This window comes from Dipodomys ordii, unplaced genomic scaffold (genome assembly GCF_000151885.1).
Source record: "Dipodomys ordii isolate 6190 unplaced genomic scaffold, Dord_2.0 Scaffold40, whole genome shotgun sequence".
Taxonomy (NCBI): Eukaryota; Metazoa; Chordata; class Mammalia; order Rodentia; family Heteromyidae; genus Dipodomys; species Dipodomys ordii.
In genome coordinates, this window is record NW_012267256.1 from 15250354 (window position 1) to 15264572 (window position 14219).

The following is a 14219-nucleotide window of genomic DNA, read 5'->3' on the forward strand; positions in this document are numbered from 1 at the left end:
ACTTAAAACCATGAAATCCCTATTCATGTATTCAACTAATCTTCAACACAATACACAAGGAAAAGGCTGCTGATAGGAAAACTGGATATCTACGAGCAAAAGCACGATCTTTTATCTTACACTATAAAAACTGATTGACTAGATTAAGACAAACACAAGTCCTCTGAAGGAACGTGCAAAACGCTGTTATCTCATCCAGACGAGATAGGTCAGGTATAACTGACAAGCTCTCAGATTACTGTAGACAATGACATTCAACAACCACATCTTTCAGCTTTCCAGGGCCAGGAAAAGCTATTGCGCAACTACGGTGGACACAGAGGCCTATGGGAAATGTAGTCTTGCGCGTGTTTCATCGCCATTGCATCTTGGGCACGGGACTCACGCTGCTTTCTGCGCATGTGCCCCTGGTAGCTCCGCCTCCTCAGTGGGCTTCTCGGCCCCCAGCGTTGGCTGCTCGTCCGTTTTGGGGTGTGCTCGCCAAGCAGGGGCGCGCACTTGGGGTGAGAGCCCTGGGAGCAGTCCGGAGGGGGTGTGCTTGTGTTCGGCGGAAATGTTATGTGCGTTTGCCCAGCGCGCTCTTGACAGAGCCGCACGGGGCCCTGGAGGGCGGAAGGCCCTTGGAGAAGGACGGCTCCCATCTCCGGGCATCCCAGGCCGGAGCGGGTGCGGGCTGTCGTGTGCGGGGCCTGGAGCTTGGCCCGAACGCCCGGGCGCTGGGGCTGAGGTGAGGCCTCCCACCGCTCTGGAGCTGGGCAGACTCGGATCAGTTCCCGCCAGGTCATCCCGGAGCCGAGGCCCGAGTTCTCAAGGTCACGTGAGTGTGCGGGGACCACTCACCTCCCGCTGCTGTTGTGAAACGTCGATGTCGTCACCTGCGTGGCACACTGCCACGGGTGAGGTTACGACGCCCCGAGGTAATTGGCAACCGCTACTGTGTTGTTTCCTGGGCTGACGGGTGTAAACGTCACGTCACGCTGTGAGGTTGGCATTGAGTACTATCATGGAGACAGTAACTGAGGCTCAGGTGGATCGAGCTGTACTGGGCACAAGCTAAAGGTGAAGGATCTCGTGGATTCCAGGGCAGATGTGATTTGCTTCTAGTCTCAAGGCTTTCTGTTGCAACACCTGCTTCAAGCCAGCATTGTCACCCGCCCAGCCCTGAGCAGAGCTGACCTGTCCCCAAATACACAAGGATAGAATGGGAAGTGAATGCAAACGTGATCTCTCCGTGAGTCCTATGTATTCTAAGATTTTTGGTGTTACTTCAGTGTCAGGCTGAAACTGGTCTTTGGTATAAGGAATTCCAGAGTCAACATTTTGCCCCAAAATGAAATTGGTTTAGGTCCAGCTCCTTGAAATACATCTTCATCCCTTGTGAAGTAGGAAGCAGTGGCCTTGTGTACAGGAGCTTTACCTGGAAAAGAACTTCTTTACCCTTCGGCTTCTCCCCAGGGTTTCAGAACAGAGACACTAGCCCGGGAAGAAGCAGGTCCTGACCCTCAATGCCTCAAAAGACCCAGACTTAGTAACAGGTCTATCTTCAGAAGCCACTGCAGTCTGTCTGACAATAAGGGGTTTGAGTTAGCTTTAGGAATAAAAGCATGAGCTGGGAGGCCCAGGGGAGGACTAATTAATGACTTTAATTTGTGAGGGGAAATCAGCCCTCAGGTAAGGGATATGAAAAGCAGAAGTTGGCAATTCTGTTGATCTCCTTTTCTTAGACGACCCTAATCCCTCTCTTCTGTTCTCTTTGCAGATAATGTTCTGCTCACCCCGGGAGACACTAGTGATTTTATCTTGACTTTAGAAAATTCCAGAAGGAAGTTGCTTTGTTGGGTTTTCAAAGTTACCTAATTTTTTTTAACTCTGGGAAACATTAAAAACACCAAATATTAAAGGTTGAGTGACATTTCAGGGGATACTCAATTTATGACAGGAGGAAAAGAGTACAGTTCACTGTCTCACAGGTGAGCCATTAAAAAAGCTTTTTTTTTTTTTTTTGAGAAATACATTCAATTAGAGCAAACAAAAATGTTAGAGCATCTCATCTCTTTGACTAGGGATGGCTATGGATTTGTGTGTTTACCTGTGTGCGCATAAGGAGTAAACAACATTACTAAGAAAAATAAATATGATACAGAGTATTTTCCTGCTAAGTTAATTTTAAGGAAAGAATAGTGTCTGTGCTTTATTTCTTTTTTGGTGTCTGTGTTGCCTGTACTGGTTGAACTCAGGGCCTGGGCATTGCCCCTGAGTTTTTTCTCCTTAAGGCTAGTGTTCTACCTCTTCGGCCATACCTCCACATCTAGCTTTTTGGTGGTTAATTGGAGACAGGTGCCTCAGAGGCTTTCCTGCCTGGGCTGGCTTTAACAGATGTGAGCCACCAGTGCATGGCTGCAAGTGGGATTTGTGAAGTTTGAGGAGGGTTATCTAGGGGCTGTGAGGTGGGTTGATCTGATGACCTGAGTCGTCTTCTCTCTCCCTAGCCAAGCCCTCTCAATTCTGCACTCTCCAAGAGCCTGAGAAAATGAACACATCTCAGGTGAGTGCTTTATTCATTCCCCACTTTGTAATCTAATGCATTTATAAGGTTTAGAAGGGTCCATGCATTATCTGAAAATGGAAACTAGAAAGAGAACTCAAACTGAGAACTCAAACCTTTGCCTCTTGATAGACAACCTTTGCTAAGGTAAGTAGGTCCCATACACTTATCAGTTTGGCAAAACTGAAGGGTTAGTCCTGAGTGTGCATTGCATTACATTGAACACCTCCACCACTTGAGCCATAGCTCCAGTTCTAGCTTTTTTGATAGTTAATTAGAGATAAGTGTCTCAGACTTTCCTTCCCTGGCTGTCCTAGAATTGTGATCCTCAGATCTCAGTTTCTTGAGTAGCTATGGTTACAGGTGTGAGCCACTGATGCCTGGCTGAGATATATCCATTTTTAATTAATTCAGATTTAACCTGCCTCAACTCTATAAGTACTTCATATTACCCTTTTTATTATATATATTGATATGTATTGCTTATTTTGGTTAAAAAATTGCTAGGGAAAACTAAGCATAAGCACATAGACAGGAAATGTTGAACAATGATTCATTTCCTTGCTGTTGTAGTGATTTTTTTCCAGCCTTATTTCCTAGTTCTGTTTTAGTTCTTGATCAGGTCAATTGTTAATATTTTCTAGTTTCTCCATCACCTTACCATAGCTGTTCTGTCTCAGGACTAGCTTTCTCGAGTATATCTCCTGAATGTAAATGTGGTTTTGTGTAGTACTGTTCTGGCTTACCTGTACCTCTTCAGTTGTTCCTCCTTGATCCAGCAGGGATCCCCTTGGTTGGGTTGTTTGTACTATATAGAGTACTCTGCATAATGTGTTGAAAATGCATACAGGAATCCTATTCAAAATAATAATAAAATTGTAAGGCATGAAACTTCCTCAGTATGTTAAAAGGCAATATGTGAGCTGGGTACTGGTGGCTCATACTTGTAATCCTAACTACTCAGGAGGCTGAGCTCTGAGGATCATAGTTCAAAGCCAGCCTGGGCAGGAAAATCTATGAGACTCATCTCCATTTAACCAGCAAAAAGCTGGAAGTGGAGTCATGGCTCAATTGATAGAGCACTATCCCTGAGCAAAAAAGCTCAGTGACTCAGGCCCTGAGTCAGAGCTAGGACTAGCACACATATGTACACACACAGAGAGGCAATGTGTATAATTAAAAAAAAATAAAACAAATAAAAATAGAACTGTATTAAAATCGAGTTTGTGCTCACTATGTATCCCCAAACTATGAGACAGATTTAGGGCCATGATAGGTATCCTTTAGGACATTCACTTTCATCTCTCCACAGTGAGCATAGTCAATTACTTGCTGCTCCTGATTCTTAACCACCATGTTGACTAGAACTGTGTTGTCACAGGCATCAGTGTCCTTCATGGATGTGTGTGTGGACCTCACCGAGGAGGAGTGGCAGTGCCTAGGCCCCCGCGCACAGGACCCTGTACAGAGATGTGATGTTGGAGATCTACAGCCATCTCGTCTCTGTGGGTGAGCACACCATCTTCTGTGACAAAATGTATGCAATGGATTACCATCATAATTAAGGCTTGGAATATTTCCATCATCCCCCCCCCCCAAAAATACCTTGTAGCTCTTTTGGGGGAGTCCTTTCTCTCCATCAATGGTCCTGCATTCTGTGGCAATAATTTTTCTTTTTCATTTGATTTTATATAAATAGAATCATTAACTATGTATACTTGTTTTTGTGTGCCACTTCATTTTCTGGTGGTTTATTGGAGATAGATAAGAGTCTAATGGACTTTCCTGCCCAGGCTGGCTTTGAACTGCCATTCTCAGATCTCAGCCTTCTGAATAGCTAGGATTACAGGCGTGAGCCACGGTCCCCCCCCTCCCACTCCCCTACTCCTCTCTGCCAGTTCTGGTTTTTGAGAGATTAATTGGAGATAAGAGTCTCATGGGGACTTTTCTGCCTAGGCCTGCTTCAAACTGCGATCTTCAGATCTTAGCCTCCTAAGTAGCTAGGATTACAGGGATGAGCCACAGGCACCGGCTCAACATCATGCTTTTGAGGCTCTTACATATTTATGTGTATTATGAATTTATTCTTTTTCTGTTGAGCATCCTTTGTATGTGTCTGTCACAATTTGTTATTCTTTATCAACTGATAGACTTATCTGATTTCTTAGTTTGGAACTATTATGAATAAAGCTGCTATGAACTTTCACATCCAAACGTACGTGTGTGTGTGTGTGTGTGTGTGTGTGTGTGTGTGTGTGTGATTAAAAGAGAGAGCGCGTGTGTCCCAGAGCTGGTCACTTAGCTTTTTCATGCAAGGCTGGCACTCTACCACTTGAGCCACACCTCCAATTCCATCTTTTTACTTATGGGAGATAAGTGTCTCTCAGATTTGTCTGCTAGGGCTGGCTTTGGGCAGTGATTCTCACATCTCAGCCTTATGAATAGCTATGGTCCACAGGCATGAATCACTAGTGGTTGGCTCACATACAGATCCTATGTGGATTTAGCTATTTACCTAAGTCACAAAGACTGGGAGATAAGCCTTTTCTGGCATCAGGAGGACCCTTAGGATGAGCTATTTTGAAGACCTGCATGATTTCCTAATTGTTGGGCCCCTGTTAATGTTCCCTCCCACTCATACCCCTTTCTCCTGTCCATTGCTTAATCCTGATGGGTGCTCTGCTGTCTGATTGGCCACTCATCAGTCACTGCATTGAGGCATGGGTGTCATTAGGTGCACCTGAAGCACCTAAGTAAAACAAGGAGCCACAGTGCCTGTGTCAGAAAGAAATATGAGCACAGTACAACTAGGAGTTAAAGCCAGAAGGTGTCTAATAGCTCCATCTAGTGGACAAATGTGTAACAGCCATAAGAACTGTGGATCCTGCTCTAACTACTGCTTTTTGGTAGTGCCTTCTGATGTTGAAAGTTGTCCTTGTCTCTGAATGAACTGTCACCTGTCCTTCGACCTTCTTTAGGGGTGGGAAAGGACTGGTTCTTAACCTGATACCACATAGAAGAAAGTTTAAAGAAAAATCTCTTTAGAAGATGGCTTAGTGGTAGAGTGCTTGCTTAGCATGCATGAAGCCCTGGGTTTGATTCATCAGTACCACATAAACAGAAAAAGCTGGAAGGGGTGCTGTGACTCAAGTGGTAGAGGGCAAGAATTGAGTAAAAGAGGCTCAGGGACAGTGCTCGGCCCTGAGTTCAAGACCCAGGACTGGCAAGGAGGAGGAGGAGGAGGGGCGGGGAGGGGGATGGGATGGGGAGGAAAGGGAAAGAAGGAAGGAAGGAAGGAAGGAAGGAAAGAAAAAGCTCTTTGAAAGAGGTTTAGAAAGATTGACATTTAGGCTAAGTTACCTGGGGACCATTAATAGAACAAAAGTTGTGCTCCCTAGACATTGTATATGTTTGTGTGTGTGTATGTATTTAGACCTTTTAAATTGTGCTGGGTGGGGCTTGAACTTAGCCTGGTGCTCTTGGTTGGCTTTTTCCACTCAAGGCTGGCACTCTTATCACTTGAGCCGTACTTTTGGCTTTTGTTGTTGTTGCTATTGTTGGTTAATAAGAGTCTCTCAGATTTGTTTGCCTGGACTGGCTTCAAACCTAGATCTTCAGATCTCAGCCTCTGGGATGAGCCAGCCACCAACACTCAGATATTTTTATTTTTTATTGTTATTGTAAAAGTGATATACAGAGGGGTTACAGTTATATAAGTCAGATAATGAGTACATTTCTATGTATTTATTTATTTATTTTAAAAATCCTGATCAGGAAAAGATGACATACCACATAAATTAAATGTTTTTAATAAAAAAGCTAACCAGTTGTCTAGTTACATTTCTCCCCCCAAAACTTCACATAAACTCGGTAGTAACTGAATCTCTAGGCAATGTATTCAAAGTTGAGATTAACAATTAGGTGAAAAAAGAGTTCTCCGATCCAATTAAGAGTCCTGCTTCATACATAACAGGTGATCCTGGCTACTAGACTCTAGACAATATACTAAAATCCCCACTAAAAACGTTAAATTCAAGTAGCCTTTTTTCAGTTTCCAATTTGTAAATAAAGATCTCTTATTAATTCTATCAGAAACCTTGTTGTAACTTGTTTTATTTACAATGCCAACTTCTGCAAGCTTAACTAAAGTTAACTAGACAATAAACTAGGCAGAAATTGCTCGTACAGAAAGAGAGAAATCCTAAAATGCCACTTTCCACAGAGAACCCACAATTGTTTTTTTTCAGAAAAGAGAAACTTTCACTTGGACTAGAAGAAACTCAGCCAAAGTTTGGGCTGTGTATTCAAACTACACATGCAACGAGGACAATATTATGCTAATACAATTGATGTGCTGTTGCATTTGTCTACTGTTGGTCTAATATTAACAATTATAAACAGCAGTGCAACTAGTATTTGGAACAATCCTTGTAATGTTACAGTGTCAGGCACATTTCACTTCTCTTCACACCACTGGTTCTCTTTGCGTACTTGGGCTTCCTCCTCTTCAGTAAAGTCGTTCTTAAGGTTGAAAGTTTTGTGAATCTCCTCAGGAGTTTTCTCCTTAATCATATTGGCAACAGTCTTACATGTGACATCAAGCAAACCTTTGATGTCTAAGTAGTTTGCAGCCAGAATAAGTTTGAAAGGTGTTCCTTGGTCAACTTTCAGGAATTCTTGGTCCCAAAGAGAAATATCATCTGTACGCTTTTCTTTGTTCTCATCATCCTCAGTAGGAGGAGGATCATCCTTGTGGTGGGTGCACCACAGAATGACCTTGAGTTCAAGCCCTAGTACCAGCACCCATGTACACACACACACACACACACACACACACACACACACTTACATTGAGTACTTCACACTTGGGAACAGGGGAACTTTACAGCTAACTCAAGTTCTGAATTATTTCCTTTTTGCAGGGTACTGCTCTACAAAACCAGAACTGATCTTCAAGTTGGAACAAGGAGACAATCTGTGGTCATTAAATAAGAAGAACCAACTTCTAAGCCCAAATTCCCCAGGTGAGTTGTTGAATATTGCCAGAAGGTTCACTGATTCACAAAAAGTCGTATTCATGACTAAATTTAACAGGAAAGAGACAAAGGAAAATCAAAGACAAAGCCTGGGACAAGTCCACAGGAGATTACACACAAGATTCATGAGTTTTTATAGTACATACATGATTCTCCCAGCAGTGAATAAAATGAGTAAAAGGGCTGAAAATAAGAAAAAGGATTTTTGTTAATGGTAAAGACAGTTTTAAAGTGAGATGTTGTCTACTAGGAATGTTTATTATAGACTAGATAGGCAAGATTTTTATCGTGGACTGCTCACATCGGCACCTTTGGTCTAGTATCACCCTTGAAAGTCCAGACTTTTAGAGGGGAAACAGGTGTTCAGCCTAAGTCACCATATGTATACAAATAGTTTGAGCACAGTAAACTCTTCTGAGATATTTTTGAGAATTTTGGAAATCCTTTAGAAATTTTAAGTTTCTGGTTTCTATCCAAGAACACACCTGGCAAGGAGGCCTTTTAACAAGTACTTAGGTATGTTGGAATAACTCTTATCTGCACAAAACCACACAGACTCTCAGTATAATATGGAGTAAGATAGATTTGTGCATCATATAATGTAGGTGAGCTGGGTGCCAGTGGCTCACATCCATAATCCTAGACTGAGATCTGAGGATTGTGGTTCAAAGCTAACCTGGGGAAGGAAAGCCCATCAGACTCTTAACTCCAGTAAAATACTCAGCAAAGGCCAGAAGTGGTGCTGTGGCCCAAGTGGTAGAGTGCTAGCCTTGAGCCAGAGAAACTCAAAGACAGTGCCCAGGCCCTGAGTTCAAGCCCCCAGGACCAGCACACACAAAAAAAGAATGAGTAAATTGAGTCAATGGCATCCACACTGTAGAAGGAAACAAGGGGCACACTTAAAAATTATTTTAAAAATGAAAAACACAGTTATGAATGGATAAAGCAATAAATAAATAATCAGTGTTTATTTACCACTCATATTTTGGGTTCAGTTAAAATAGAAAGCAGGTAAGAGAAAGGGTATTTTATTAATGGTAAAGACAAATTTAAAGGAACAATATGAAAGGAACAAATAGTTTGAATATTTGTGTACCCACTATGCCTTTTCATGAAAACTGTAAGCATTATAAGGAAATATATGGACATATTAGATATAGTAGACTCTGCTTTTCATATCACAGACCAAAGACATCAGTTGAGACCTTAAACTGGTGCCCAGCAAACTGGTCAGTCAAATTTACCTGCTCTCTCTTGGAAAAGGAAGATTCATTGGAACACAGGTTATAGGAGAGTTAAGCAGTTGCAACAAATGCCAAAAGATCAAGCATAACCTTGATTTATTTTAGCCTTTTTACTGAAAAAAGTTTAGTGACACTGGCTGTAGAATTTGTAATATATTTTATAAAATGAATCTCTAATGTTTTTTTTTTTTTTTTGTCGGTTGTGGGGCTTGAACTCTGGGCCTGGGCGCTGTCCTTCAGCTCTTCAGCTCAAGGCGAGCGCTCTACCACTTGAGCTACAGCACCACTTCCGGTTTTCTGGTGGTTTATTGGAGATAGGAGTCTCACGGTCTCTCCTGCCCGGGCTGGCTTTGAACCTCGATCCTCAGATCTCAGCCTCCTGAGTAGCTAGGATTATAGGCGTGAGCCACCAGCGCCCGGCTCTAATGTGTTTTTTAAAACTCTGCTTGGGAAACAAAGAAAAAGTCTTAAAATGGCCATGGAATATTAATAAAATATAAAAAGTGTTTAGGTAACATGTTAGTAAATTCCACAGGAAAGGCATTGTTAACTGAAACTAAGACTATAGCTTGTGAAGAATTTAAGAGAAATTAGTTGGGTGCTGAGGCCCAAGGCTCACACCTGTAATCCTAGCTACTGAAGAGGCTAAGGTCTGAGAATTGCAGTTCACAATCAGCCTGGGCAGGAAAGTCCATGAGACTCTGATCTCTAGTTAACCTGGAAGAAGCTGGAAGTGGTGCTATGGCTCAAGTGGTAGAATGCCAACCTCTAGTGAAAAAGCTGAGAGTTTAAGGTCCTGAGTTCAAGCCCTAGTAATGGCATAAAAAAAAGGAAAATTAAAGGCCTTCCCTTGGCTTTTGAGCTACCATTTCACTGTGCAGTTCAGGCTAGTTTTGATCTGACAAGGCATATAGCCCAAGCTTATCTCGAACTTGTGACCCTCCTGCCTATACCTCCCAAGTTCTAGGATCGTAGGCATGTACATCTGTACCACCTGGAAGAGTACTCTACCACTTAAGCCATAGTTCTACTTTGGGCTTTTTGTTGTTAACTGGAGGTACTTTCTTGCCCAGGCTGGCTTCAAACTAATCCTCAGACCATCAGCCTCCTGAGTAGCTTGGATTACAGATGTAAGCCACTGGTACCTGGCTATATTCTTGTTGTCTCAGAAAAACCTAGACCTTATAGAGTTGGTTGTTATTGTTGTGACCTACTTAGTGCTTATAATCTCCATTACACTTATCATTGATTTTATTGTTCCCAGGAACCTGTTCCCAGGATCCAGCAGCTCACTTAATAAACTCTATTCTCAATTGTTCCTCTTATTTTTTCTTTGTATTCTTTTCTGTACTTAGTTTTGACAGCTGTATTTTAGGATACCAGATGTATATGCCCACCCTTACAGACATGTTATTTCTAGTTTACTTTTCTCTAGTAAAGAACAGTTTTGAAAACCCAAGGAGTATATAAGAGGTATATGTACTGCATTTTTTAAACAAAGAATTATGTATACCTTTACCTGCAATTAATTTATGGGTGGGAAGCAAGCCAGAAAACAAGAAATCAAATACATAGCAGAATGTATGTATCTAAGGCTCATTAATAATTGCATTAAGTATTATTTAATTTTCTTATTTTTAGAAGACTGCCATCCTGATATTCTTTCAGAAAAGAACCCAGAAAATCAAGGCAAACATTTATCACAAATTTTATTTAAAGCATTGACTACAGGACCAGAAATCTCTGCAAAACCATATGATCCAGACATAAACATTTTTCCTACAAGAGTGAAGCCTTATAAATGTGACACCATAGGTCCTACATATCTGGGTCTTAGCCCACTCTTCTCGCACACTCAGTGTTCAAGGGAAAAGGCATATGAGGTGAGCTTACATGAGAAACGGCTCCTTGGTAGTAAGCACTGCAGAATGAATACTGGAATGAAATCTTTTGTTTATAGTGAATATAGGGAACCCCTCAATTACATGGAGGAAGTTAATCAGCATCAAAATATTCAGAATCTGCGACAAGTTTTTAACTATAATGAAAGTAGACAAGCTCTTGAAAAGGCTTCCCTCAAGATATCTCAGAGTACCCACCCCAAACTCAAATATTGTGGATTCAATATATCTGTGGAAACCCAAAGAAATAAATCAACCATTATTGTGTCTCAGGACATTCCTCCAGAAGACAAGAGCCGTTATGAGTTAAATGAAAGCAGGAATAGTTTCAGCCAGACCACTCAGAAAACGCCAAGAACATCTTTCATCCAGAAATCATACCAGGAACAACAGAGAAATCATACTGCGGTGAAGCACTTGAAATATGGAAAAAACCTCCAGCATAATCCAGCTCTCCTGCTATATGAGAGAACTCACACCACAGATAAACCATCTGATCTTCCCATGTGTACATCCAGCTGCCAGGAAACTTGTGATGTACATCTCAGCTCTCACTTTAAGTTGAAGCCCCACGAAGGCAATGAATGTGGACAACCCCACTCTGTGGTCTTACTCCTGATTCGGCCTCAGAAAAGTCACACAGGAGACAAACCTTACGAAAGTTATGAGTCTCGGAGGGTCTTTGGTAAAAATTCATGCCTAAGTAAAGTACAGACACCTTACATTTATAAATGTGATAGCTGTGAGAAAACTTTCAAAACAAGGTCAGGCCTAAAATGGCATCAAAGAAATCACACTGGGGACAAACCTTTTAAGTGTAATGAATGTAGGAAATCCTTCATCTTTAAGTCAAACCTCATCTTACACCAGAGAACTCACACAGGGGAGAAACCCTTTATATGTGGTAAGTGTGGAAAATCTTTTGCCCACAGGTCAGGCCTAAGAAGGAACTCACACTTGGGAGAGGCCCTATCAGTGTGAGGTGTGTGAGAAAGCTTTCAAACTGAAATCAGACCTAAGCAATCATCATAGAACACATACAGGGGAGAAGCCCTACGTATGTGATGACTGTGGTAAAACTTTTGGTAGTAAGTCAGTCCTGAGAAAGCATCAGAAGATTCACACACGGGAGAAGCCATTTAAATGTAGAAAACCTGCCAGCCAGAAATCAAGCCTTAGAGAACAGAAGGTCCATACAAAGAATTAAATATACGAATGTAAAGAATACAGGAGAACTCAGCCAGAAATCAGAGCTCAACCCATAAAAGGAAGCCAGGTAGAACTGTAAGTATAGTGAACATTAGAATTCTGCACAACATTATCAAAACATCAGAAAGACAAGGTATATATAAATTTTGTTCACAAGCAATTTATTTATTTTGGGGAGGGTCTGGTCATGGGGCCTGAACTCTAGGCCTGGGCACCGTCCCTCAGCTCTTCAGCTCAAGGCTAGTGCTCTAACTTGAGCCACAGCACCACTTCTGGCTTTTTTCTTTTTGTTTTTATGGTGCTGAGGAATCGAACCCAGGGCCTCATGCATGCAAGGCAAGCACTCTACCACTGAGCCACCTTCCCAGCCCCTTGTTTCTTATTTTTTGGCAGTACCAGGGCTTGGATTTAGGGCCTCAAGCTTACTCCAGTTGCTCACTTACCTGGTACTCTGCCACTTGCGCTATGACTCCAGCCTTACTTTTTCTCATACATGTGGAGATAATTTCATGGATTCAATGCCTGTTCTGTCATTGAACTGAGATTCTCCATCCCTCAGCTCTTGAGCAGATAGGATTTTAGGTATGAGCCACCAGTGCCTGTTTTTCCTGGGTAGTCTTGGAGTGTGGATCTCATTGAATATCAGAGGACTCAACCAGCAAACAAAACTATAAAGGTAATGAATTTAAAAGATACTCTGAGAGTTCAGTCCTTGGGACATTCCTGCTGCAGAAATGCTCTAAAATGAGCAAGCAGTCACAGTAATTCATCATTTAAGTCACAAATACAAAAACTGGGATAATAAATGCAGGCACCTATAGCCAAAAGTTAACTTTCTCAGTATAGCACAAAATGCTGGTGGATAAATGGCTCACAGTTGGCCAAAACAGATGAGAAGTGAAGGTAATGGACATGAAACCCCTATCATAAGTCCACACTCAGTCTGAACTACACCAGAGTAATCGCTATATTCCACGTAACGACCATAACAATAATCAGCAATACCTATTTCCTGGCTCCATGCTACAAGCTAAAACCTCTCCATCTAACTGTCATCCAAATGGATATCAAGTTCTAGTTAGTGGAATGTGGAGGTCAGTTACACACAAGTCTCATTAGTACATTTCTCAAGTTTTTTCTCAAAAGACCAAGTAGAGATTACCCTGGAGTTCCCATACTGAGATGGAAGAGCTCGAGGTAGAAACCAGGTGCAGAGAACGGCTGTAACATGTCTCCTCACAGCTACTCAGTTGCAACTTTGTTTTTTTTTTTTTTTTTTTTGTAGCAGGAAAGTTTTGCTGAGCTTCAGGAGGTAGATATACCTGAAATTGATACAAATGTCCCACCCCCATATAATACAGCCAGTGCATATCATTTCTATAGATACCTGAATTGATCATTTCAGAAGAAACTTGCAATAGCAGCTTGGATGTCCATAGCTTTTGTCCACTGCCACCCCCTCACCCCCTTATTTCTCCTCTGATGATTTTTTTTTCAGTTGAATGTATACCCAGGAGTGGTCCATATGCTTTAAGATTTTGAGGCACCTCCATATTAGTTCTTCATAATGGCTGCATGGATTTCAACGCCCCCCTCCCTCCTTTTCATCAGGTAATTATTAGGTGGAGGGAGGTGTAAATTGATAAATTTGACAATATATGCTGAAGAAATCTTTTACTAAGAGAATTATATTAAACCAGTAAATATTTCTGATGACTGTTTTGAATGTGAAAATTTCTGCAAATCATCAAATTTTACCTCTCACAAATATGAGATGTATCCATTTGAGAAAGGTAAGTAATTATTTCCCTGCTAGAAATTTTATACCAAAACTTGTTTCCTGTGTATTAGAGAAACATATAGTGAAATGCACAGTATTGATTCAGATATTCACTAGAACTTACTAGAATAGCCTGAAATAAAATCACATAAACTGACCATACCAAATATGTGTGTTTTCTGAGTTGTCTGTTTAGCTACATATGGAATTGTTATCTGAAAGTTCGCCATGTCATACACATTTTCTTGTCTTGCTGTCCTCTAACATAAATCTCCCCTCCCCGCTTTTCAGAAATGCCAGTATTTTCTTTATACTTATATATTACTATGTATTTTGATTAACTTATTAAATGGGAAGATATTGTCTGTATCATCTTTATTGACTTTTTTGTCAGTCGTGGGTGGGGCTGGAACTCTGGTCCTGGACGCTGTCCCTCAGCTCTTCAGCTCAAGGCTAGCACCTTAGCCACAGCTCCACTTCTGGCATTTTCTGTTTATGTGGTGC

General features: G+C 41.6%; 2 protein-coding genes across 2 annotated transcripts; one reads left to right on the plus strand and one right to left on the minus strand.

The window, feature by feature from the left end:
- The first annotated feature begins 454 nt into the window (after positions 1–454).
- LOC105987274 (zinc finger protein 782-like) lies at positions 455–13529 on the plus strand. Its single transcript, XM_013018488.1, is given in 7 exon segments — positions 455–917; positions 2490–2545; positions 3927–3989; positions 3991–4054; positions 7468–7569; positions 10467–11630; positions 13450–13529. Coding segments are annotated over 7 exon segments (1833 nt in total). The 5' UTR covers positions 455–553; the 3' UTR covers positions 13470–13529.
- On the minus strand, positions 6951–13466 carry LOC105987275 (S-phase kinase-associated protein 1-like). Its single transcript, XM_013018489.1, has 2 exons — positions 12826–13466; positions 6951–7304 (listed from the first exon to the last, which is right to left on the minus strand). The coding sequence occupies exons 1-2, from the start codon at positions 12861–12863 to the stop codon at positions 7001–7003; spliced, it is 342 nt and encodes a 113-aa protein (XP_012873943.1). The 5' UTR covers positions 12864–13466; the 3' UTR covers positions 6951–7000.
- Positions 13530–14219: the final 690 nt, after the last annotated feature.

Coding starts and splice junctions, on each gene's coding strand:
- LOC105987275 (XM_013018489.1), bottom strand. CDS start 12,863: ATGATAGGGGTTTCATGTCCATTACCTTCACTTCTCAT. Junction 7,305..12,825: donor CCATTACCTTCACTTCTCAT/CTGTTTTGGCCA, acceptor TCTGTGGTGCAC/CCACCACAAGGATGATCCTC.